The sequence below is a fragment of the Salvelinus fontinalis genome, chromosome 12, assembly GCF_029448725.1.
Source record: "Salvelinus fontinalis isolate EN_2023a chromosome 12, ASM2944872v1, whole genome shotgun sequence".
Lineage (NCBI taxonomy): Eukaryota > Metazoa > Chordata > Actinopteri > Salmoniformes > Salmonidae > Salvelinus > Salvelinus fontinalis.
In genome coordinates this window covers 57,706,932-57,732,078 of record NC_074676.1, presented here as the reverse complement: position 1 = coordinate 57,732,078, position 25,147 = coordinate 57,706,932, and the positions used below count along the sequence as shown (strand labels likewise).

The 25,147-nt window shown below is 54.0% G+C and overlaps 1 protein-coding gene across 2 annotated transcripts in view; it reads left to right on the top strand.

Moving 5' to 3' along the window:
* Positions 1-25,147, top strand: part of LOC129867631 (tyrosine-protein kinase RYK-like) — a 211,725-nt gene that overhangs the window by 66,282 nt on the left and 120,296 nt on the right. For both annotated transcript variants that reach the window (XM_055941157.1, XM_055941154.1), the window contains exons 2-5: positions 1,151-1,272; positions 8,357-8,456; positions 11,671-11,802; positions 19,165-19,227. In XM_055941157.1, coding sequence (XP_055797132.1) covers positions 1,151-1,272; positions 8,357-8,456; positions 11,671-11,802; positions 19,165-19,227 — 417 coding nt within the window. The remainder of the gene's footprint in view (positions 1-1,150; positions 1,273-8,356; positions 8,457-11,670; positions 11,803-19,164; positions 19,228-25,147) is intronic.

The following is a 25,147-nucleotide window of genomic DNA, read 5'->3' as shown; positions in this document are numbered from 1 at the left end:
TGGAGTAAAAAATTTGGGGATGACACTGGGTCCCATTTTATGTGCGGGGCAAAATCCAATCACTGCATTCCACAAAACGAGTTTTGAGATACGAAGACATTATTATAAATTGAAATGAAACTGTTCCACCAAAAAAGGTCCATATCTGACACCATGTCCTCCTGAGTTTAATACAGCACGATTATAGTCCAGGGAAGTCCATGCTGCAGTCAGAACTACAGTCGACTGGTAGACTGTCTCTACAAGACTGCGTTCAGTCTACTAGTGGTAGACCTCTCCCTCCCATCTCCAAACTGCTAACCCCTTACAATGAAACTGAGGAGTAATACTTCATTAGTTATAGAAGCTAACCCCTATTCATTTATTATTTTATATATATATATTAATCTTTAATAAGAGAGAGATTCCTCAGGATCTGTGTATTTTATGGAAAGCATTCTGCAATTTCCCACTTAAAGCCTTCACTAACCCAAATTTCTCCTGGATAGGAAATTGCTGTCATATTGCAAGGGGCGCCTCACTTGAGTGGTTTTTGATGTGTCTGATTTGTGCCCCAAAGAGCTCTCCAAACTTCTAACAGCTGTCCGTTTGCAAGCCAGTGATGGGAAGGAGACCTAGAATGGAATGTTATTCTCTACTTGATGTGGCGTTGGATCTAAATGCTTGTTTCCTGGACACAGATTAGGCCTAATTTCAGTCATGGACTAAAATGTACTTTTCAATGGAGATTCTCCATATTCTCTGCTCGTTGTTCGGTCTCAGTCATAAACTGGAGGCATATTGCAGGGAAGGTATGAGGGCTCTTTGTGAATGTATGCTGGGTTCAGAGCGTACTAGGTTATGACTCCGTTTCTCTCATTTCCTTGAGGATGTTTTGGTTGGTAACTATGTTTTTGTAATGGATTCTCTCCTATAGTCTCCATATACTTACATGTACATATTCTCATTCACCCTTTTTAGATGTGTGTGTATTAGGTAGTTGTTGGGGGAATTGTTAGATTACTTGTTAGATATTACTGCACTGTCGGGAACTAGAAGCACAAGCATTTCGCTACACTCGCATTAACATCTGCTAACCGTGTGTACGTGACCAATAAGGATTTGATTTTGAACAGGTGTGTGAGAGACCAGGTGTGTTTGTGTGTTGCAGGTCTAGATGCAGAGCTGTACTATGTGAGGGATGACGTGGTGAACCACTATGCTCTCTCCTTCATCCTGCCTGTATCCAGCGAGACCAACAGCCTGCATTTCACCTGGCGCTCCAAGGACAAGGTACACACACACACACACACACACACACACACACACACACACACACACACACACACACACACACACACACACACACACACACACACACACACACACACACACCTACCTAACTTTTGTAGGTGTGTGTAGGATATTTCTCCCTCCGTTGCCTGTGTTCAACAAGATCAACAACTAACGCGAGCGAGAAGAGTTAATATCTAACAAAAGAACATTAGATAAACCCTCTCAAACTTGTTAGCTAGTTGGCCGTCAAAATTGCACTGATAAACGCCGGGGAATTAGTAGCCTCCTCGTGTCCTTCTGCAACTTGCCTGCCAATGCATGCTTGTCCCAACCAAGCTCTTAAGCTAACTGGCTAATGATGACTAGCTTGCTAGCTAGCTACATCCAGACACAAATGAGAGAACACCTCAACTTGCCTGCCCACCCACATTTTGATTGATGCCAACTACATTTGATTGACAACTAAGAGATATGTTAACTGACTTCCCGGGTGGCGCAGTGGTCTAGGGCTCTGGATAAGAGCGTCTGCTAAATGACTAAAATGTTAAATGTAAACTGTGGATAACAGTAGTTAAAGTTCAGCATAGCTCACTAGCTGGCTGATCGTGGACTACAGGAAAAGGAGGACCAGACAGGCCCCATTGACGGGGCTGAAGTGGAGCGGGTCGAGAGTTTCAATTTCGTTGGTGTCCACATCACCAACAAACTATTACGGTCCAAACACACCAAGACAGTCGTGAAGAGTGAACAACAAAAACCTATTCCCCCTCAGGAGACTGGAAAGATTTGTCATGGGTCCCCAGATCCTCAAAAGGTTCTAGAGCTGCACCATCGAGAGCATTCTGACCGGTTGCATCACCACCTGGTATGGCAACTGCTCGGGATCTGACTGTAAGGCGCTACAGAGGGTAGTGCATACAGCCCAGTACATCACTGGGGCCAAGCTTCCTGCCATATCCGGGACCTATATACACTGCTCAAAAAAATAAAGGGAACACTAAAATAACACATCCTACATCTGAATGAATGAAATATTCTTATGAAATACTTTTTTCTTCACATAGTTGAATGTGCTGACTACAAAATCACACAAAAATGACCAATGGAATTCAAATTTATCAACCCATGGAGGTCTGGATTTGGAGTCACACTCAAAATGAAAGTGGAAAACCACACTACAGGCTGATCCAACTTTGATGTAATGTCCTTTAAACAAGTCAAAATGAGGCTCAGTAGTGTGTGTGGCCTCCACGTGCCTGTATGACCTCCCTACAACGCCTGGGCATGCTCTTGATGAGGTGGCGGATGGTCTCCTGAGGGATCTCCTCCCAGACCTGGACTAAAGCATCCGCCAACTCCTGGACAGTCTGTGGTGCAACGTGGCGTTGGTGGATGGAGCGAGACATGATGTCCCAGATGTGCTCAATTGGATTCAGGTCTGGGGAACGGGCGGGCCAGTCCATAGCATCAATGCCTTCCTCTTGCAGGAACTGCTGACACGCTCCAGCCACATGAGGTCTAGCATTGTCTTGCATGAGGAGGAACCCAGGGCCAACCGCACCAGCATATGGTCTCACAAGGGGTCTGAGGATCTCATCTCGGTACATAATGGCAGTCAGGCTACCTCTGGCGAGCACATGGAGGGCTGTGCGGCCCCCCAAAGAAATGCCACCCCACACCATGACTGACCCACCGCCAAACCCGTCATGCTGGAGGATGTTGCAGGCAGCAGAACGTTCTCCACGGCGTCTCCAGACTCTGTCACGTCTGTCACATGTGCTCAGTGTGAACCTGCTTTCATCTGTGAGGAGCACAGGGCGCCAGTGACGAATTTGCCAATTCTGGTGTTCTCTGGCAAATGCCAAACGTCCTGCACGGTGTTGGGCTGTAAGCACAACCCCCACCTGTGGACGTCGGGCCCTCATACCACCCTCATGGAGTCTGTTTCTGACCGTTTGAGCAGACACATGCACATTTGTGGCCTGCTGGAGGTCATTTTGCAGGGCTCTGGCAGTGCTCCTCCTGCTCCTCCTTGCACAAAGGCGGAGGTAGCGGTCCTGCTGCTGGGTTGTTGCCCTCCTACGGCCTCCTCCACGTCTCCTGATGTACTGGCCTGTCTCCTGGTAGCGCCTCCATGCTCTGGACACTACGCTGACAGACACAGCAAAACTTTTTGCCACAGCTCGCATTGATGTGCCATCCTGGATGAACTGCACTACCTGAGCCACTTGTATGGGTTGTAGACTCCGTCTCATGCTACCACTAGAGTGAGAGCACCGCCAGCATTCGAAAGTGACCAAAACATCAGCCAGGAAGCATAGGAACTGAGAAGTGGTCTGTGGTCACCACCTGCAGAACCACTCCTTTATTGGGGGTGTCTTGCTAATTGCCTATAATTTCCACCTGTTGTCTATTCCATTTGCACAACAGCATGTGAAATTTATTGTCAATCAGTGTTGCTTCCTAAGTGGACAGTTTGATTTCACAGAAGTGTGATTGACTTGTAGTTACATTGTGTTATTTAAGTGTTCTCTTTATTTTTTTGAGCAGTGTACTAAGTGGTGTCAGAGGAAGGCCCATAAAATCGTCAGAGACTCGTATGTATGTGTCGAACTGCTTTGCTTTATCTTGGCCAGGTCGCAATTGTAAATGAGAACTTGTTCTCAACTAGCCTACCTGGTTAAATAAAGGTGAAATATAAAAATCAGCTTTCTGAATTGACCTAGAGAACACCAGAACATCACATTGAGGATGACATCACAGAGGACCAACCAACTGTCTGGTAGAGAATGTGGTGATGACATCACAGAGGGCCAACCAACTGTCGGATAGAGAATGTGGTGATGACATCACAGAGGACCAGCCAACTGTCGGATAGAGAATGTAGTGATGACATCACAGAGGACCAACCAACTGTCTGAGAGAGAATGTGGTGATGACATCATAGTGGGCCAACCAACTGTCTGATAGAGAATGTGGTGATGACATCACAGAGGGCCAACCAACTGTCTGAGAATGTGGTGATGACATCACAGAGGAACAACCAACTGTCTGATAGAGAATGTGGTGATGACATCACAGAGGACCAACCAACTGTCTGATAGAGAATGTGTTGATGACATCACAGAGGACCAACCAACTGTCTGATAGAGAATGTGTTGATGACATCACAGAGGGCCAACCAACTGTCTGATAGATAATGTGGTGATGACATCACAGAGGACCAACCAACTGTCTGATAGAGAATGTGGTGATGACATCACAGAGGGCCAACCAACTGTCTGATAGATAATGTGGTGATGACATCACAGAGGACCAACCAACTGTCTGAGAATGTGGTGATGACATCACAGAGGAACAACCAACTGTCTGATAGAGAATGTGGTGATGACATCACAGAGGGCCAACCAACTGTCTGATAGATAATGTGGTGATGACATCACAGAGGACCAACCAACTGTCTGATAGAGAATGTGGTGATGACATCACAGAGGGCCAACCAACTGTCTGATAGAGAATGTGGTGATGACATCACAGAGGACCAACCAACTGTCTGATAGAGAATGTAGTGATGACATCACAGAGGACCAACCAACTGTCTGATAGAGAATGTGGTGATGACATCACAGAGGACCAACCAACTGTCTGATAGAGAATGTGATGATGACATCACAGAGGACCAACCAACTGTCTGATAGAGAATGTGGTGATGACATCACAGAGGACCAACCAACTGTCTGATAGAGAATGCGGTGATGACATCACAGAGGACCAACCAACTGTCTGATAGAGAATGTGGTGATGACATCACAGAGGACCAACCAACTGTCTGATAGAGAATGTGGTGATGACATCACAGAGGACCAACCAACTGTCTGATAGAGAATGTGGTGATGACATCACAGAGGACCAACCAACTGTCTGATAGAGAATGTGGTGATGACATCACAGAGGGCCAACCAACTTTCTGAGAATGTGGTGATGACATCACAGAGGACCAACTGTCTGATAGAGAATGTGGTGATGACATCACAGAGGACAACCAACTGTCTGATAGAGAATGTGGTGATGACATCACAGAGGACCAACCAACTGTCTGATAGAGAATGTGGTGATGACATCACAGAGGACCAACCAACTGCTTTCTACTATGTAGCGAGAGGCAGGACCTATTTCTATAGAAAAAGCCCATTTTTATTCTCAGCTTCTTAACCAACTCTTCAATATGCATTTTAAAAGCCAGCTTTTCATATATCCAGAGGCCCATATATTTGTAAGCGGGGACACGATCAATATGGGCACCGTCCAAAGTACATATGCTGAAATCATCCGAGTTATTTTTGATGTGCTCTAGAGAAAACATGTACTTAGTTTTACCTGCATTCAGTACTCATTTCCGGTCAAAGTTTTTCTGTAATACAAAGGCAGACTGTAGTTCAGAGAGCTAACTGTAGGGGGCACTATCATGTAAAACACTATCAGAATACAAGTGTAGGTTAAATGTTTTACATCAGTAGATGCATATTAAGTTCTGTCTGTGAGGTCCTGTTTAATAAACCAGTGACATGCAGCCCTGTCTAGGACAATTGAGGAAAGCCTCTGAATTAGCAGTGAGTGATCGACGGTATGGAAAGCCTCTGAATTAGCAGTGAGTGATCGACAGCATGGAAAGCCTCTGAATTAGCAGTGAGTGATCGACAGCATGGAAAGCCTCTGAATTAGCAGTGAGTGATCGACAGCATGGAAAGCCTTTGAATTAGCAGTGAGTGATCGACGGTACGGAAAGCCTCTGAATTAGCAGTGAGTGATCGACAGCATGGAAAGCCTCTGAATTAGCTGTGAGTGATCGACGGTACGGAAAGCCTCTGAATTAGCAGTGAGTGATCGACAGTATGGAAAGCCTCTGAATTAGCAGTGAGTGATCGACAGCATGGAAAGCCTTTGAATTAGCAGTGAGTGATCGACAGCATGGAAAGCCTTTGAATTAGCAGTGAGTGATCGACGGTACGGAAAGCCTCTGAATTAGCAGTGAGTGATCGACAGCATGGAAAGCCTTTGAATTAGCAGTGAGTGATCGACAGCATGGAAAGCCTTTGAATTAGCAGTGAGTGATCGACAGTATGGAAAGCCTCTGAATTAGCAGTGAGTGATCGACGGTAGGGAAAGCCTTTGAATTAGCAGTGAGTGATCGACAGCATGGAACGCCTCTGAATTAGCAGTGAGTGATCGACAGCCATGGAAAGCCTCTGAATTAGCAGTGAGTGATCGACAGCATGGAAAGCCTTTGAATTAGCAGTGAGTGATCGACAGCATGGAAAGCCTTTGAATTAGCAGTGAGTGAGCGACAGTTCGGAAAGCCTCTGAATTAGCAGTGAGTGATCGACAGCATGGAAAGCCTCTGAATTAGCAGTGAGTGATCGACAGCATGGAAAGCCTTTGAATTAGCAGTGGGTGATCGACGGTAGGGAAAGCCTTTGAATTAGCAGTGAGTGATCGACAGCCATGGAAAGCCTTTGAATTAGCAGTGAGTGATCGACAGCATGGAAAGCCTTTGACAGGTCAATGAAGAGGGCAACACAATGTTGCCTTTTATCCACACAGTTAACATCATTTATAACTAGGCTCATGCAGCAGAGATTGAGCTATAACCTGGTCTAAAACCTGACTGATGTACGTTTTAGAATACAGTTCAACGATTCTAATATTTTAGCCAGACAAGAAGGTTTAGAAATGGGCGGATAATGATTTAGGTCACAAGGGTCACGACCTATGTGAAGGGGCCTGCCAAACCTTGTGGACAGTACCAGATATAATCATTAGGTCATAAATATGGATTAGTGATTCATCAGTCAGAGGGGCAGAGAGCTGCAATAAAAATGGATAAAGCATATCAGTTCCAGTGGATTTAGTAAAATATATATTTTTTACATCAAACATAAGCAAGGCATCTAGCACATCAGATAGTTAAAAATGTTAGTATATTTTTTTCTCCCCAATTTCGTCATATCCAATTAGTAGTTAGTCTTGTCCCATCGCTGCAACTCACGTACGGACTCGGGAGAGGGCGAAGGTCGAGAGCCGTGAGTCCTCCGAAACACGACCCAACCAAGCCGCACTGCTTCTTAACACAATGCCAACTTAAACCGGAAGCCAGCCGCACCAATGTGTCGGAGGAAACACCGTACACCTGGCGACCGTGTCAGCTTGCACTGCGCCCGGCCCGCCACAGGAGTCGCTAGTGTGCGATGGGACAAGGACATCCCTGACAGCTAAACCCTCCCCTAACCCGGTCTCTCTGCCCTGCGGTCTCTCTGCCCTGCGGTCTCTCTGCCCTGCTGTCTCGCTGCCCTGCTGTCTCGCTGCCCTGCTGTCTCGCTGTCCTGCTGTCTCTCTGCCCTGCTGTCTCGCTGTCCTGCTGTCTCGCTGCCCTGCGGTCTCTCTGCCCTGCGGTCTCTCTGCCCTGCGGTCTCTCTGCCCTGCTGTCTCTCTGCCCTGCTGTCTCGCTGCCCTGCTGTCTCGCTGCCCTGCTGTCTCGCTGCCCTGCTGTCTCGCTGCCCTGCTGTCTCGCTGCCCTGCTGTCTCGCTGCCCTGCTGTCTCTCTGCCCTGCTGTCTCTCTGCCCTGCGGTCTCTCTGCCCTGCGGTCTCTCTGCCCTGCTGTCTCTCTGCCCTGCTGTCTCTCTGCCCTGCTGTCTCTCTGCCCTGCTGTCTCTCTGCCCTGCTGTCTCTCTGCCCTGCTGTCTCTCTGCCCTGCTGTCTCTCTGCCCTGCTGTCTCTCTGCCCTGCTGTCTCGCTGCCCTGCTGTCTCGCTGCCCTGCTGTCTCGCTGCCCTGCTGTCTCGCTGCCCTGCTGTCTCGCTGCCCTGCGGTCTCTCTGCCCTGCGGTCTCTCTGCCCTGCGGTCTCTCTGCCCTGCGGTCTCTCTGCCCTGCGGTCTCTCTGCCCTGTACTGCGGGACGCCAGTCAATAGGCTAATCCATCGCTCATACACACACACACACACACACACACACACACACACACACACACACACACACACACACACACACACACACACACACTAATCCTCCTCTCCTCTCCTACAGGTTGATTACAGGATGGGTTTCCACGTAGACAACCCTGCAGCTATGAACCAACCACAGAGCAACATCTCTAACCAAGGGGAGGTGCCTCGCACAGCCTCAGGTCTGTCCACCAATCACCACCTCCCATTACCCTCGGGTATTACAATAGTCTTTAGCCTAAATATTCTGTTGTATTATGAAACGTATGTATCCTTGTTTAGTAGGACCAGCCATCAGGATCATGTGTGTTGCTAGGTCGGTCAATCAATCAATCAAATATAGTCCTTTTCCATCACTGGTTGTCATAGTGACCTGGCCCCAGAACCTGAAGAGAAAGGTTAAAGGGCAGCCCAATGTGATCCTGTCGTCTTCTGTCACTCTCATGTGGCAATACATCTCTATGTTATTCTCTCTCTCATTGCCATGGGAAACATGTTTACATTTGCCAAAGCAAGTGAAATGAACAGTAAACATTACACCCACAAAGGTGTCGAAAGAGACATTTCAGGTGTTAAAATATCTGCTGCAGAGCCTTCAGAAAGTGTTCACCCACCCCTGGTCTATCCCCCCCCCCCCCCCCTGGTCTACCCCCCCCCCCCCCCCCCCCCGGTCTATCCCCCCCCCCCCTGGTCTATCCCCCCCCCCCTGGTCTACCCCCCCCCCCCCTGGTCTATTCCCCCCCCCCCCCCCCCTGGTCTATTCCCCCCCCCCCCCCCCTGGTCTATTCCCCCCCCCCCCCCCCCTGGTCTATTCCCCCCCCCCTGGTCTATTCCCCCCCCCCCCCCCCTGGTCTATTCCCCCCCTGGTCTATTCCCCCCCCCTGGTCTATTCCCCCCCCCCCTGGTCTACCCCCCCCCCCCAGGAGTAAAAATGTGCTCATCAAGTCACATAAGTTGTATGGACTCACTCTGTGTTCAATAATAGTGCTTAAAATGATTTTTGAATGACTACCTCTGTACCCCACAGTCGAGCAGTGAATTTCGAACACAGATTCAACCACAAAGACCAGGGAGGTTTTCCAATACCTCACAAAGAAGAGGCACCTATTGGTAGATGGGTAAAAATAAAAACCAGACATTGAATATCCCTTTGAGCATGGTGAAGTTATTAATTACACTCTGGATGGTGTATCAATACATCCAGTCACTACAAAGATACAGGCGTCATTCCTAACTCAGTTGCCGGAGAGTAAGGAAACCGCTCAGGTATTTCACCATGAGGCCAATGGTGACTTTAAAACAGTTAAAGAGTTTATTGGGTCAGTCTGTTTTCCACCAGACACCGGGAGATTAATTCACCTTTCAGCCGGACAATAACCTAAAACACAAGGCCAAACCCTAGAGGAAAACCTGGTTCAGTCTGCTTTCCACCAGACACTGGGAGATGAATTCACCTTTCAACAGGACAATAACCTAAAACACAAGGCCAAATCCTAGAGGAAAACCTGGTTCAGTCTGTTTTCCACCAGACACTGGGAGATGAATTCACCTTTCAGCCGGACAATAACCTAAAACACAAGGCCAAATCCTAGAGGAAAACCTGGGTCAGTCTGCTTTCCACCAGACACTGGGAGATGAATTCACCTTTCAGCCGGACAATAACCTAAAACACAAGGCCAAATCCTAGAGGAAAACCTGGGTCAGTCTGCTTTCCACCAGACACTGGGAGATGAATTCACCTTTCAGCAGGACAATAACCTAAAACACAAGGCCAAAATCTACACTGGAGTTGCTTCCCAAGGAGACAGTGACTGTTCCTGAGTTACAATTTTGACTAAAATATACTTTTGAGTCTATGGCAAGACCTGAAAATGTTTGTCTGGCAATGATCAACAACCAATTTGACAGAGTTTGAAGAATGTTGAAAAGAATGATGTTCAATTGGGCACAATCCTTGTGTGGAAAGCTCTTATAGACTTGCAAAGTATTGACTCAGGGGTGTGAATACTTATGTAAATTTGATATTTTTGTATTTATTTTTCAATACATTTGCAAAAAATGTCTTAAAACATGTTTTCACTTTGTCGTTATGGGGAATTGTGTGTAGATGTGTGGGAGTGAACATTTAATCCACTTTGAATTCAGGCTCTAACAACAATGTGGAATAAGTCAAGGGGTATGAATACTTTCTAAAGGTACTGTGTAGAAATGTGCAATCAGCTATAGTAGGGGAAGATAAATAAAGAGATTAATATTGGTGGTACTTTCTGTCCCCCCCTTCTCTCGTTGTGTCTCTCTCTCGGTGTGTGTCTCTCTCTCGGTGTGTGTCTCTCTCTCGGTGTGTGTCTCTCTCGGTGTGTGTCTCTCTCGGTGTGTCTCTCTCTCGTTGTGTCTCTCTCTCTCGTTGTGTCTCTCTCTCTCGTTGTGTCTCTCTCTCTCGTTGTGTCTCTCTCTCTCGTTGTGTCTCTCTCTCTCGTTGTGTCTCTCTCTCTCGTTGTGTCTCTCTCTCTCGTTGTGTCTCTCTCTCTCGTTGTGTCTCTCTCTCTCGTTGTGTCTCTCTCTCTCGTTGTGTCTCTCTCTCTCGTTGTGTCTCTCTCTCTCGTTGTGTCTCTCTCTCTCGTTGTGTCTCTCTCTCTCGTTGTGTCTCTCTCTCTCGTTGTGTCTCTCTCTCTCGTTGTGTCTCTCTCTCTCGTTGTGTCTCTCTCTCTCGTTGTGTCTCTCTCTCTCGTTGTGTCTCTCTCTCGTTGTGTCTCTCTCTCTCGTTGTGTCTCTCTCTCTCGTTGTGTCTCTCTCTCTCGCTGTGTCTCTCTCTCTCGTTGTCTCTCTCTCTCGTTGTCTCTCTCTCTCGTTGTCTCTCTCTCTCGTTGTGTCTCTCTCTCGGTGTGTGTCTCTCTCTCGGTGTGTGTCTCTCTCTCGGTGTGTGTCTCTCTCTCGTTGTGTGTCTCTCTCTCGTTGTGTCTCTCTCTCTCGTTGTGTCTCTCTCTCTCGTTGTGTCTCTCTCTCTCGTTGTGTCTCTCTCTCTCGTTGTGTCTCTCTCTCTCGTTGTGTCTCTCTCTCTCGTTGTGTCTCTCTCTCTCGTTGTGTCTCTCTCTCTCGTTGTGTCTCTCTCTCTCGTTGTGTCTCTCTCTCTCGTTGTGTCTCTCTCTCTCGTTGTGTCTCTCTCTCTCGTTGTGTCTCTCTCTCTCGTTGTGTCTCTCTCTCTCGTTGTCTCTCTCTCTCGTTGTGTCTCTCTCTCTCGTTGTGTCTCTCTCTCTCGTTGTGTCTCTCTCTCTCGTTGTCTCTCTCTCTCGTTGTGTCTCTCTCTCTCGTTGTGTCTCTCTCTCTCGTTGTGTCTCTCTCTCTCGTTGTGTCTCTCTCTCTCGTTGTGTCTCTCTCTCTGTTTCTCTGTGTGTGTAGTGTTCAGAGTGGACCTGTTCTGCTCAGGAAAGGTGGACGGGGAAGCGGTTCTGACGGTACAACTCAACCTCACCATCCATTCCAACAACTTCACAGTGCTCAACTTCAAGAGGAGGAAAATATGTCACAAACGTAAGACTTTCTGTCACTACTGCATTTAGAGTGAAGGAGCTTTTCTGTCCCTGTGTGTCTACTACATACGTGTCTGTGGTCACGGTCCCTGTGTGTCTACTACATACGTGTCTGTGGTCACTGTCCCTGTGTATCTACTACATACGTGTCTGTGGTCACTGTCCCTGTGTGTCTACTACATACGTGTCTGTGGTCACTGTCCCTGTGTGTCTACTACATACGTGTCTGTGGTCACGGTCCCTGTGTGTCTGCTACATATGTGTCTGTGGTCACTGTCCCTGTGTGTCTACTGCATACGTGTCTGTGGTCACTGTCCCTGTGTGTCTACTGCATACGTGTCTGTGGTCACTGTCCCTGTGTGTCTACTACATACGTGTCTGTGTTCACGGTCCCTGTGTGTCTACTACATACGTGTCTGTGGTCACTGTCCCTGTGTGTCTACTACATACGTGTCTGTGGTCACGGTCCCTGTGTGTGTACTACATACGTGTCTGTGGTCACTGTCCCTGTGTGTCTACTGCATACGTGTCTGTGGTCACTGTCCCTGTGTGTCTACTGCATACGTGTCTGTGGGCTCGGTCCCTGTGTGTCTACTACATACGTGTCTGTGGTCACGGTCCCTGTGTGTCTACTACATACGTGTCTGTGGTCACTGTCCCTGTGTGTCTAGTACATACGTGTCTGTGGTCACTGTCCCTGTGTGTCTACTACATACGTGTCTGTGGTCACTGTCCCTGTGTGTCTACTACATACGTGTCTGTGGTCACTGTCCCCGTGTGTCTACTACATACGTGTCTGTGGTCACGGTCCCCGTGTGTCTACTACATACGTGTCTGTGGTCACGGTCCCCGTGTGTCTACTACATACGTGTCTGTGGTCACGGTCCCCGTGTGTCTACTACATACGTGTCTGTGGTCACGGTCCCTGTGTGTCTACTACATACGTGTCTGTGGTCACGGTCCCTGTGTGTCTACTACATACGTGTCTGTGGTCACGGTCCCTGTGTATCTACTACATACGTGTCTGTGGTCACTGTCCCTGTGTGTCTACTACATACGTGTCTGTGGTCACTGTCCCTGTGTGTCTACTACATACGTGTCTGTGGTCACGGTCCCTGTGTGTCTGCTACATATGTGTCTGTGGTCACTGTCCCTGTGTGTCTACTGCATACGTGTCTGTGGTCACTGTCCCTGTGTGTCTACTGCATACGTGTCTGTGGTCACTGTCCCTGTGTGTCTACTACATACGTGTCTGTGTTCACGGTCCCTGTGTGTCTACTACATACGTGTCTGTGGTCACTGTCCCTGTGTGTCTACTACATACGTGTCTGTGGTCACGGTCCCTGTGTGTGTACTACATACGTGTCTGTGGTCACTGTCCCTGTGTGTCTACTGCATACGTGTCTGTGGTCACTGTCCCTGTGTGTCTACTGCATACGTGTCTGTGGGCTCGGTCCCTGTGTGTCTACTACATACGTGTCTGTGGTCACGGTCCCTGTGTGTCTACTACATACGTGTCTGTGGTCACTGTCCCTGTGTGTCTAGTACATACGTGTCTGTGGTCACTGTCCCTGTGTGTCTACTACATACGTGTCTGTGGTCACTGTCCCTGTGTGTCTACTACATACGTGTCTGTGGTCACTGTCCCCGTGTGTCTACTACATACGTGTCTGTGGTCACGGTCCCCGTGTGTCTACTACATACGTGTCTGTGGTCACGGTCCCCGTGTGTCTACTACATACGTGTCTGTGGTCACGGTCCCCGTGTGTCTACTACATACGTGTCTGTGGTCACGGTCCCTGTGTGTCTACTACATACGTGTCTGTGGTCACGGTCCCCGTGTGTCTACTACATACGTGTCTGTGGTCACGGTCCCCGTGTGTCTACTACATACGTGTCTGTGGTCACGGTCCCCGTGTGTCTACTACATTGGTGTCTGTGGTCACGGTCCCCGTGTGTCTACTACATACGTGTCTGTGGTCACTGTCCCTGTGTGTCTACTACATACGTGTCTGTGGTCACGGTCCCTGTGTGTCTACTACATACGTGTCTGTGGTCACTGTCCCTGTGTGTCTACTACATACGTGTCTGTGGTCACGGTCCCTGTGTGTCTACTACATACGTGTCTGTGGGCTCGGTCCCTGTGTGTCTACTACATACGTGTCTGTGGTCACTGTCCCTGTGTGTCTACTACATACGTGTCTGTGGTCACTGTCCCTGTGTGTCTACTACATACGTGTCTGTGGTCACGGTCCCTGTGTGTCTACTACATACGTGTCTGTGGTCACGGTCCCTGTGTGTCTACTACATACGTGTCTGTGGTCACTGTCCCTGTGTGTCTACTACATACGTGTCTGTGGTCACTGTCCCTGTGTGTCTACTACATACGTGTCTGTGGTCACGGTCCCTGTGTGTCTACTACATACGTGTCTGTGGTCACGGTCCCTGTGTGTCTACTACATACGTGTCTGTGGTCACTGTCCCTGTGTGTCTACTACATACGTGTCTGTGGTCACGGTCCCTGTGTGTCTACTACATACGTGTCTGTGGTCACTGTCCCTGTGTGTCTACTGCATACGTGTCTGTGGGCTCGGTCCCTGTGTGTCTACTACATACGTGTCTGTGGTCACGGTCCCTGTGTGTCTACTACATACGTGTCTGTGGGCTCGGTCCCTGTGTGTCTACTACATACGTGTCTGTGGGCACTGTCCCTGTGTGTCTACTACATACGTGTCTGTGGTCACTGTCCCTGTGTGTCTACTACATACGTGTCTGTGGTCACTGTCCCTGTGTGTCTACTACATACGTGTCTGTGGTCACGGTCCCTGTGTGTCTACTACATACGTGTCTGTGGGCTCGGTCCCTGTGTGTCTACTACATACGTGTCTGTGGGCTCGGTTCCTGTGTGTCTACTACATACGTGTCTGTGGGCTCGGTCCCTGTGTGTCTACTACATACGTGTCTGTGGGCTCGGTCCCTGTGTGTCTACTACATACGTGTCTGTGGGCTCGGTCCCTGTGTGTCTACTACATACGTGTCTGTGGGCTCGGTCCCTGTGTGTCTACTACATACGTGTCTGTGGGCTCGGTCCCTGTGTGTCTACTACATACGTGTCTGTGGTCACTGTCCCTGTGTGTCTACTACATACGTGTCTGTGGTCACTGTCCCTGTGTGTCTACTACATACGTGTCTGTGGTCACTGTCCCTGTGTGTCTACTACATACGTGTCTGTGGTCACGGTCCCTGTGTGTCTACTACATACGTGTCTGTGGGCTCGGTCCCTGTGTGTCTACTACATACGTGTCTGTGGTCACTGTCCCTGTGTGTCTACTACATACGTGTCTGTGGTCACTGTCCCTGTGTGTCTACTACATACGTGTCTGTGGTCACTGTCCCTGTGTGTCTACTACATACGTGTCTGTGGTCACGGTCCCTGTGTGTCTACTACATACGTGTCTGTGGGCTCGGTCCCTGTGTGTCTACTACATACGTGTCTGTGGTCACTGTCCCTGTGTGTCTACTACATACGTGTCTGTGGTCACGGTCCCTGTGTGTCTACTACATACGTGTCTGTGGTCACGGTCCCTGTGTATCTACTACATACGTGTCTGTGGTCACTGTCCCTGTGTGTCTACTACATACGTGTCTGTGGTCACTGTCCCTGTGTGTCTACTACATACGTGTCTGTGGTCACTGTCCCTGTGTGTCTACTGCATACGTGTCTGTGGTCACTGTCCCTGTGTGTCTACTGCATACGTGTCTGTGGTCACTGTCCCTGTGTGTCTACTACATACGTGTCTGTGGTCACTGTCCCTGTGTGTCTACTACATACGTGTCTGTGGTCACGGTCCCTGTGTGTCTACTACATACGTGTCTGTGGTCACTGTCCCTGTGTGTCTACTACATACGTGTCTGTGGTCACGGTCCCTGTGTGTCTACTACATACGTGTCTGTGGTCACTGTCCCTGTGTGTCTACTACATACGTGTCTGTGGGCTCGGTCCCCGTGTGTCTACTGCATACGTGTCTGTGGTCACGGTCCCCGTGTGTCTACTACATACGTGTCTGTGGTCACGGTCCCCGTGTGTCTACTACATACGTGTCTGTGGTCACTGTCCCTGTGTGTCTACTACATACGTGTCTGTGGTCACGGTCCCTGTGTGTCTACTACATACGTGTCTGTGGTCACTGTCCCTGTGTGTCTACTACATACGTGTCTGTGGTCACGGTCCCTGTGTGTCTACTACATACGTGTCTGTGGTCACTGTCCCTGTGTGTCTACTACATACGTGTCTGTGGTCACTGTCCCTGTGTGTCTACTACATACGTGTCTGTGGTCACTGTCCCTGTGTGTCTACTACATACGTGTCTGTGGTCACGGTCCCTGTGTGTCTACTACATACGTGTCTGTGGTCACTGTCCCTGTGTGTCTACTACATACGTGTCTGTGGTCACTGTCCCTGTGTGTCTACTACATACGTGTCTGTGGTCACTGTCCCTGTGTGTCTACTACATACGTGTCTGTGGTCACTGTCCCTGTGTGTCTACTGCATACGTGTCTGTGGTCACTGTCCCTGTGTGTCTACTGCATACGTGTCTGTGGTCACTGTCCCTGTGTGTCTACTACATACGTGTCTGTGGTCACTGTCCCTGTGTGTCTACTACATACGTGTCTGTGGTCACGGTCCCTGTGTGTCTACTACATACGTGTCTGTGGTCACTGTCCCTGTGTGTCTACTACATACGTGTCTGTGGTCACGGTCCCTGTGTGTCTACTACATACGTGTCTGTGGTCACTGTCCCTGTGTGTCTACTACATACGTGTCTGTGGGCTCGGTCCCCGTGTGTCTACTGCATACGTGTCTGTGGTCACGGTCCCCGTGTGTCTACTACATACGTGTCTGTGGTCACGGTCCCCGTGTGTCTACTACATACGTGTCTGTGGTCACTGTCCCTGTGTGTCTACTACATACGTGTCTGTGGTCACGGTCCCTGTGTGTCTACTACATACGTGTCTGTGGTCACTGTCCCTGTGTGTCTACTACATACGTGTCTGTGGTCACGGTCCCTGTGTGTCTACTACATACGTGTCTGTGGTCACTGTCCCTGTGTGTCTACTACATACGTGTCTGTGGTCACTGTCCCTGTGTGTCTACTACATACGTGTCTGTGGTCACTGTCCCTGTGTGTCTACTACATACGTGTCTGTGGTCACGGTCCCTGTGTGTCTACTACATACGTGTCTGTGGTCACTGTCCCTGTGTGTCTACTACATACGTGTCTGTGGTCACGGTCCCCGTGTGTCTACTACATACGTGTCTGTGGTCACTGTCCCTGTGTGTCTACTACATACGTGTCTGTGGTCACGGTCCCTGTGTGTCTACTACATACGTGTCTGTGGTCACGGTCCCTGTGTGTCTACTACATACGTGTCTGTGGTCACTGTCCCTGTGTGTCTACTACATACGTGTCTGTGGTCACTGTCCCTGTGTGTCTACTACATACGTGTCTGTGGTCACGGTCCCTGTGTGTCTACTACATACGTGTCTGTGGTCACTGTCCCTGTGTGTCTACTACATACGTGTCTGTGGTCACGGTCCCCGTGTGTCTACTACATACGTGTCTGTGGTCACTGTCCCTGTGTGTCTACTACATACGTGTCTGTGGTCACGGTCCCTGTGTGTCTACTACATACGTGTCTGTGGTCACGGTCCCTGTGTGTCTACTACATACGTGTCTGTGGTCACTGTCCCTGTGTGTCTACTACATACGTGTCTGTGGTCACGGTCCCTGTGTGTCTACTACATACGTGTCTGTGGTCACTGTCCCTGTGTGTCTACTACATACGTGTCTGTGGTCACTGTCCCTGTGTGTCTACTACATACGTGTCTGTGGTCACTGTCCCTGTGTGTCTACTACATACGTGTCTGTGGTCACGGTCCCTGTGTGTCTACTACATACGTGTCTGTGGTCACTGTCCCTGTGTGTCTACTACATACGTGTCTGTGGTCACGGTCCCTGTGTGTCTACTACATACGTGTCTGTGGTCACTGTCCCTGTGTGTCTACTACATACGTGTCTGTGGGCTCGGTCCCCGTGTGTCTACTGCATACGTGTCTGTGGTCACGGTCCCCGTGTGTCTACTACATACGTGTCTGTGGTCACGGTCCCCGTGTGTCTACTACATACGTGTCTGTGGTCACTGTCCCTGTGTGTCTACTACATACGTGTCTGTGGTCACGGTCCCTGTGTGTCTACTACATACGTGTCTGTGGTCACGGTCCCTGTGTGTCTACTACATACGTGTCTGTGGTCACTGTCCCTGTGTGTCTACTACATACGTGTCTGTGGTCACGGTCCCTGTGTGTCTACTACATACGTGTCTGTGGTCACTGTCCTCGCTCTTTAATGAGGTGTGTGTGGGGGGGGGGGGGGGCGCAACAGCATTCTGAATGGTAATCACGTGTTCCTTGGCGTGGTTCTCTATCTCAGGCGCTAGTGCTGAGTTAATGGAAGGGTTATACTGAGGGCAATGAAACTGTTTGTCTTCAGTTCTGCTGCTGCTATTTACAGTCCTACTCTAGGTAATTACACACACGCTGCCTCCTCTGGCCCACTGCCTACTGGTCATATGCTCGCTCCGAGGAAACGGACAATTAATGTAAACTCTGCTTATTTTAAGCACGAGTCAAATAAGAGATGGCAAGGAGATTAGTGTTTATGTCTTTCTCGCTCTCTCTCTCTCTGTCTCGCTCTGTGTCTCGATCTCTCTCTCTGTGTCTCGCTCTGTGTCTCGCTCTCTCTCTGTGTCTCGCTCTGTGTCTCGATCTCTCTCTCTGTGTCTCGCTCTCTCTCTCTGTGTCTCGCTCTGTGTCTCTGTGTCTCTCTCTCTGTGTCTCGCTCTGTGTATCGATCTCTCTCTCTGTGTCTCGCTCTCTCTCTCTGTGTCTCGATCTCTCTCTCTGTGTCTCGCTCTGTGTCTCGCTCTCTCTCTCTGTGTCTCGCTCTCTCTCTCTGTGTCTCTCTCTGTGTCTCTCTCTGTGTCTCGGTCTCTGTGTGTGTGTGTCTGTCTGTCTAGTGCTGTTAAGCAGCTGGCTTGGGTTGTACTAACTTAGTTTCTCATAAAATACATCCCCAAAGTAGTACCCTTTCCAAGTTGTATCACATCTTGGCCCCATAAAGTGGGATTGAGACATGGTCAGTTGTTGTATCATGGCTGGCGCCTTGTAGACACAGGTCTCGCTGACTCCTGTTACTTCTCCATCCTGTTTACTGATAGTATCTACAATGACAGCATTTCCACTGGCTGGTTTCGAGTTTCCTGTCTGACTCTTCTTCTTCTTCTTCTTCTTCTCTCTTAACAGGAATAGATCCTGATCTGAAGATGCCTCCCGTCTCCAACAATAAGACTGTTCAGCGGCCAGAGAGTAAGTAGGCCTGTCCATAGGACCACAGTGGAGACTGGTAGGGTGGGGTGGAGACTGGTGGGGCGGAGTGGAGACTGGTGGGGCGGAGTGGAGACTGGTGGGGCGGAGTGGAGACTGGTGGGGCGGAGTGGAGACTGGTGGGGCGGAGTGGAGACTGGTGGGGCGGAGTGGAGACTGGTGGGGCGGAGTGGAGACTGGTGGGGCGGAGTGGAGACTGGTGGGGCGGAGTGGAGACTGGTGGGGCGGAGTGGAGACTGGTGGGGCGGAGTGGAGACTGGTGGGGCGGAGTGGAGACTGGTGGGGCGGAGTGGAGACTGGTGGGGCGGAGTGGAGACTGGTGGGGCGGAGTGGAGACTGGTGGGGCGGAGTGGAGACTGGTGGGGCGGAGTGGAGACTGGTGGGGCGGAGTGGAGACTGGTGGGGCGGAGTGGAGACTGGTGGGGCGGAGTGGAGACTGGTGGGGCGGAGTGGAGACTGGTGGGGCGGAGTGGAGACTGGTGGGGCGGAGTGGAGACTGGTGGGGCGGAGTGGAGACTGGTGGGGCGGAGTGGAGACTGGTGGGGCGGAGTGGAGACTGGTGGGGCGGAGTGGAGACTGGTGGGGCGGAGTGGAGACTGGTGGGGCGGAGTGGAGACTGGTGGGGCGGAGTGGAGACTGGTGGGGCGGAGTGGAGACTGGTGGGGCGGAGTGGAGACTGGTGGGGCGGAGTGGAGACTGGTGGGGCGGAGTGGAGACTGGTGGGGCGGAGTGGAGACTGGTGGGGCGGAGAGGAGACTGGTGGGGCGGAGAGGAGACTGGTGGGGCGGAGAGGAGACTGGTGGGGCGGAGCGGAGACTGGTGGGGCGGAGAGGAGACTGGTGGGGCGGAGAGGAGACTGGTGGGGCGGAGAGGAGACTGGTGGGGCGGAGAGGAGACTGGTGGGGCGGAGAGGAGACTGGTGGGGCGGAGAGGAGACTGGTGGGGCGGAGAGGAGACTGGTGGGGCGGAGTGGAGACTGGTGGGGCGGAGTGGAGACTGGTGGGGCGGAGTGGAGACTGGTGGGGCGGAGTGGAGACTGGTGGGGCGGAGTGGAGACTGGTGGGGCGGAGTGGAGACTGGTGGGGCGGAGTGGAGACTGGTGGGGCGGAGTGGAGACTGGTGGGGCGGAGTGGAGACTGGTGGGGCGGAGTGGAGACTGGTGGGGCGGAGTGGAGACTGGTGGGGCGGAGTGGAGACTGGTGGGGCGGAGTGGAGACTGGTGGGGCGGAGTGGAGACTGGTGGGGCGGAGTGGAGACTGGTGGGGCGGAGTGGAGACTGGTGGGGCGGAGTGGAGACTGGTGGGGCGGAGTGGAGACTGGTGGGGCGGAGTGGAGACTGGTGGGGCGGAGTGGAGACTGGTGGGGCGGAGTGGAGACTGGTGGGGCGGAGTGGAGACTGGTGGGGCGGAGTGGAGACTGGTGGGGCGGAGTGGAGACTGGTGGGGCGGAGTGGAGACTGGTGGGGCGGAGTGGAGACTGGTGGGGCGGAGTGGAGACTGGTGGGGCGGAGTGGAGACTGGTGGGGCGGAGTGGAGACTGGTGGGGCGGAGTGGAGACTGGTGGGGCGGAGTGGAGACTGGTGGGGCGGAGTGGAGACTGGTGGGGCGGAGTGGAGACTGGTGGGGCGGAGTGGAGACTGGTGGGGCGGAGTGGAGACTGGTGGGGCGGAGAGGAGACTGGTGGGGCGGAGAGGAGACTGGTGGGGCGGAGAGGAGACTGGTGGGGCGGAGTGGAGACTGGTGGTGCGGAGAGGAGACTGGTGGGGCGGAGAGGAGACTGGTGGGGCGGAGAGGAGACTGGTGGGGCGGAGAGGAGACTGGTGGGGCGGAGAGGAGACTGGTGGGGCGGAGAGGAGACTGGTGGGGCGGAGAGGAGACTGGTGGGGCGGAGAGGAGACTGGTGGGGCGGAGAGGAGACTGGTGGGGCGGAGCGGAGACTGGTGGGACGGAGAGGTGTGGAGAGGAGACTGGTGGGGCGGAGAGGAGACTGGTGGGGCGGAGAGGAGACTGGTGGGGCGGAGAGGAGACTGGTGGGGCGGAGAGGAGACTGGTGGGGCGGAGAGGAGACTGGTGGGGCGGAGTGGAGACTGGTGGGGCGGAGTGGAGACTGGTGGGGCGGAGTGGAGACTGGTGGGGCGGAGTGGAGACTGGTGGGGCGGAGTGGAGACTGGTGGGGCGGAGTGGAGACTGGTGGGGCGGAGTGGAGACTGGTGGGGCGGAGTGGAGACTGGTGGGGCGGAGTGGAGACTGGTGGGGCGGAGTGGACACTGGTGGGGCGGAGTGGAGACTGGTGGGGCGGAGTGGAGACTGGTGGGGCGGAGTGGAGACTGGTGGGGCGGAGTGGAGACTGGTGGGGCGGAGTGGAGACTGGTGGGGCGGAGTGGAGACTGGTGGGGCGGAGTGGAGACTGGTGGGGCGGAGTGGAGACTGGTAGGGCGGAGCGGAGACTGGTAGGGCGGAGCGGAGACTGGTAGGGCGGAGCGGAGACTGGTAGGGTGGGGCGGAGCGGAGACTGGTAGGGTGGGGCGGAGCGGAGACTGGTAGGGTGGGGCGGAGCGGAGACTGGTGGGGTGGAGAGGTGACTGGTGGGGCGGAGAGGAGACTGGTGGGGCGGAGCGGAGACTGGTGGGACGGAGAGGAGACTGGTGGGGCGGAGAGGAGACTGGTGGGGCGGAGAGGAGACTGGTGGGGCGGAGAGGAGACTGGTGGGGCGGAGAGGAGACTGGTGGGGCGGAGCGGAGACTGGTGGGGCGGAGCGGAGACTGGTGGGGCGGAGAGGAGACTGGTGGGGCGGAGAGGTGTGGAGAGGAGACTGGTGGGGCGGAGAGGAGACTGGTGGGGCGGAGAGGAGACTGGTGGGGCGGAGAGGAGACTGGTGGGGCGGAGTGGAGACTGGTGGGGCGGAGAGGTGTGGAGAGGAGACTGGTGGGGCGGAGAGGTGTGGAGAGGAGACTGGTGGGGCGGAGTGGAGACTGGTGGGGCGGAGAGGAGACTGGTGGGGCGGAGCGGAGACTGGTGGGGCGGAGCGGAGACTGGTGGGACGGAGAGGTGTGGAGAGGAGACTGGTGGGGCGGAGAGGAGACTGGTGGGGCGGAGCGGAGACTGGTGGGGCGGAGCGGAGACTGGTGGGACGGAGAGGTGTGGAGAGGAGACTGGTGGGGCGGAGAGGAGACTGGTGGGGCGGAGAGGAGACTGGTGGGGCGGAGAGGAGACTGGCGGGGCGGAGAGGAGACTGGCGGGGCGGAGTGGAGACTGGTGGGGCGGAGTGGAGACTGGTGGGGCGGAGTGGAGACTGGTGGGGCGGAGTGGAGACTGGTGGGGCGGAGTGGAGACTGGTGGGGCGGAGTGGAGACTGGTGGGGCGGAGTGGAGACTGGTGGGGCGGAGTGGAGACTGGTGGGGCGGAGTGGAGACTGGTGGGGCGGAGTGGAGACTGGTGGGGCGGAGTGGAGACTGGTGGGGCGGAGTGGAGACTGGTGGGGCGGAGTGGAGACTGGTGGGGCGGAGTGGAGACTGGTGGGGCGGAGTGGAGACTGGTGGGGCGGAGTGGAGACTGGTGGGGCGGAGTGGAGACTGGTGGGGCGGAGTGGAGACTGGTGGGGCGGAGTGGAGACTGGTGGGGCGGAGTGGAGACTGGTGGGGCGGAGAGGAGACTGGTGGGGCGGAGAGGAGACTGGTGGGGCGGAGAGGAGACTGGTGGGGCGGAGCGGAGACTGGTGGTGCGGAGAGGAGACTGGTGGGGCGGAGAGGAGACTGGTGGGGCGGAGAGGAGACTGGTGGGGCGGAGAGGAGACTGGTGGGGCGGAGAGGAGACTGGTGGGGCGGAGAGGAGACTGGTGGGGCGGAGAGGAGACTGGTGGGGCGGAGCGGAGACTGGTGGGACGGAGAGGTGTGGAGAGGAGACTGGTGGGGCGGAGAGGAGACTGGTGGGGCGGAGAGGAGACTGGTGGGGCGGAGAGGAGACTGGTGGGGCGGAGAGGAGACTGGTGGGGCGGAGAGGAGACTGGTGGGGCGGAGAGGAGACTGGTGGGGCGGAGAGGAGACTGGTGGGGCGGAGTGGAGACTGGTGGGGCGGAGTGGAGACTGGTGGGGCGGAGTGGAGACTGGTGGGGCGGAGTGGAGACTGGTGGGGCGGAGTGGACACTGGTGGGGCGGAGTGGAGACTGGTGGGGCGGAGTGGAGACTGGTGGGGCGGAGTGGAGACTGGTGGGGCGGAGTGGAGACTGGTGGGGCGGAGTGGAGACTGGTGGGGCGGAGTGGAGACTGGTGGGGCGGAGTGGAGACTGGTGGGGCGGAGTGGAGACTGGTGGGGCGGAGTGGAGACTGGTGGGGCGGAGTGGAGACTGGTGGGGCGGAGTGGAGACTGGTAGGGTGGGGCGGAGCGGAGACTGGTAGGGTGGGGCGGAGCGGAGACTGGTAGGGTGGGGCGGAGCGGAGACTGGTAGGGTGGGGCGGAGCGGAGACTGGTGGGGTGGAGAGGTGACTGGTGGGGCGGAGAGGAGACTGGTGGGGCGGAGCGGAGACTGGTGGGACGGAGAGGAGACTGGTGGGGCGGAGAGGAGACTGGTGGGGCGGAGAGGAGACTGGTGGGGCGGAGAGGAGACTGGTGGGGCGGAGAGGAGACTGGTGGGGCGGAGCGGAGACTGGTGGGGCGGAGCGGAGACTGGTGGGGCGGAGAGGAGACTGGTGGGGCGGAGAGGTGTGGAGAGGAGACTGGTGGGGCGGAGAGGAGACTGGTGGGGCGGAGAGGAGACTGGTGGGGCGGAGAGGAGACTGGTGGGGCGGAGTGGAGACTGGTGGGGCGGAGAGGTGTGGAGAGGAGACTGGTGGGGCGGAGAGGTGTGGAGAGGAGACTGGTGGGGCGGAGTGGAGACTGGTGGGGCGGAGAGGAGACTGGTGGGGCGGAGCGGAGACTGGTGGGGCGGAGCGGAGACTGGTGGGACGGAGAGGTGTGGAGAGGAGACTGGTGGGGCGGAGAGGAGACTGGTGGGGCGGAGCGGAGACTGGTGGGGCGGAGCGGAGACTGGTGGGACGGAGAGGTGTGGAGAGGAGACTGGTGGGGCGGAGAGGAGACTGGTGGGGCGGAGAGGAGACTGGTGGGGCGGAGAGGAGACTGGCGGGGCGGAGAGGAGACTGGCGGGGCGGAGTGGAGACTGGTGGGGCGGAGTGGAGACTGGTGGGGCGGAGTGGAGACTGGTGGGGCGGAGTGGAGACTGGTGGGGCGGAGTGGAGACTGGTGGGGCGGAGTGGAGACTGGTGGGGCGGAGTGGAGACTGGTGGGGCGGAGTGGAGACTGGGGCGGAGTGGAGACTGGTGGGGCGGAGTGGAGACTGGTGGGGCGGAGTGGAGACTGGTGGGGCGGAGTGGAGACTGGTGGGGCGGAGTGGAGACTGGTGGGGCGGAGTGGAGACTGGTGGGGCGGAGTGGAGACTGGTGGGGCGGAGAGGAGACTGGTGGGGCGGAGCGGAGACTGGTGGGGCGGAGCGGAGACTGGTGGGACGGAGAGGTGTGGAGAGGAGACTGGTGGGGCGGAGAGGTGTGGAGAGGAGACTGGTGGGGCGGAGAGGTGTGGAGAGGAGACTGGTGGGGCGGAGTGGAGACTGGTGGGGCGGAGTGGAGACTGGTGGGGCGGAGTGGAGACTGGTGGGGCGGAGTGGAGACTGGTGGGGCGGAGTGGAGACTGGTGGGGCGGAGTGGAGACTGGTGGGGCGGAGTGGAGACTGGTGGGGCGGAGTGGAGACTGGTGGGGCGGAGTGGAGACTGGTGGGGCGGAGTGGAGACTGGTGGGGCGGAGTGGAGACTGGTGGGGCGGAGTGGAGACTGGTGGGGCGGAGTGGAGACTGGTGGGGCGGAGTGGAGACTGGTGGGGCGGAGTGGAGACTGGTGGGGCGGAGAGGAGACTGG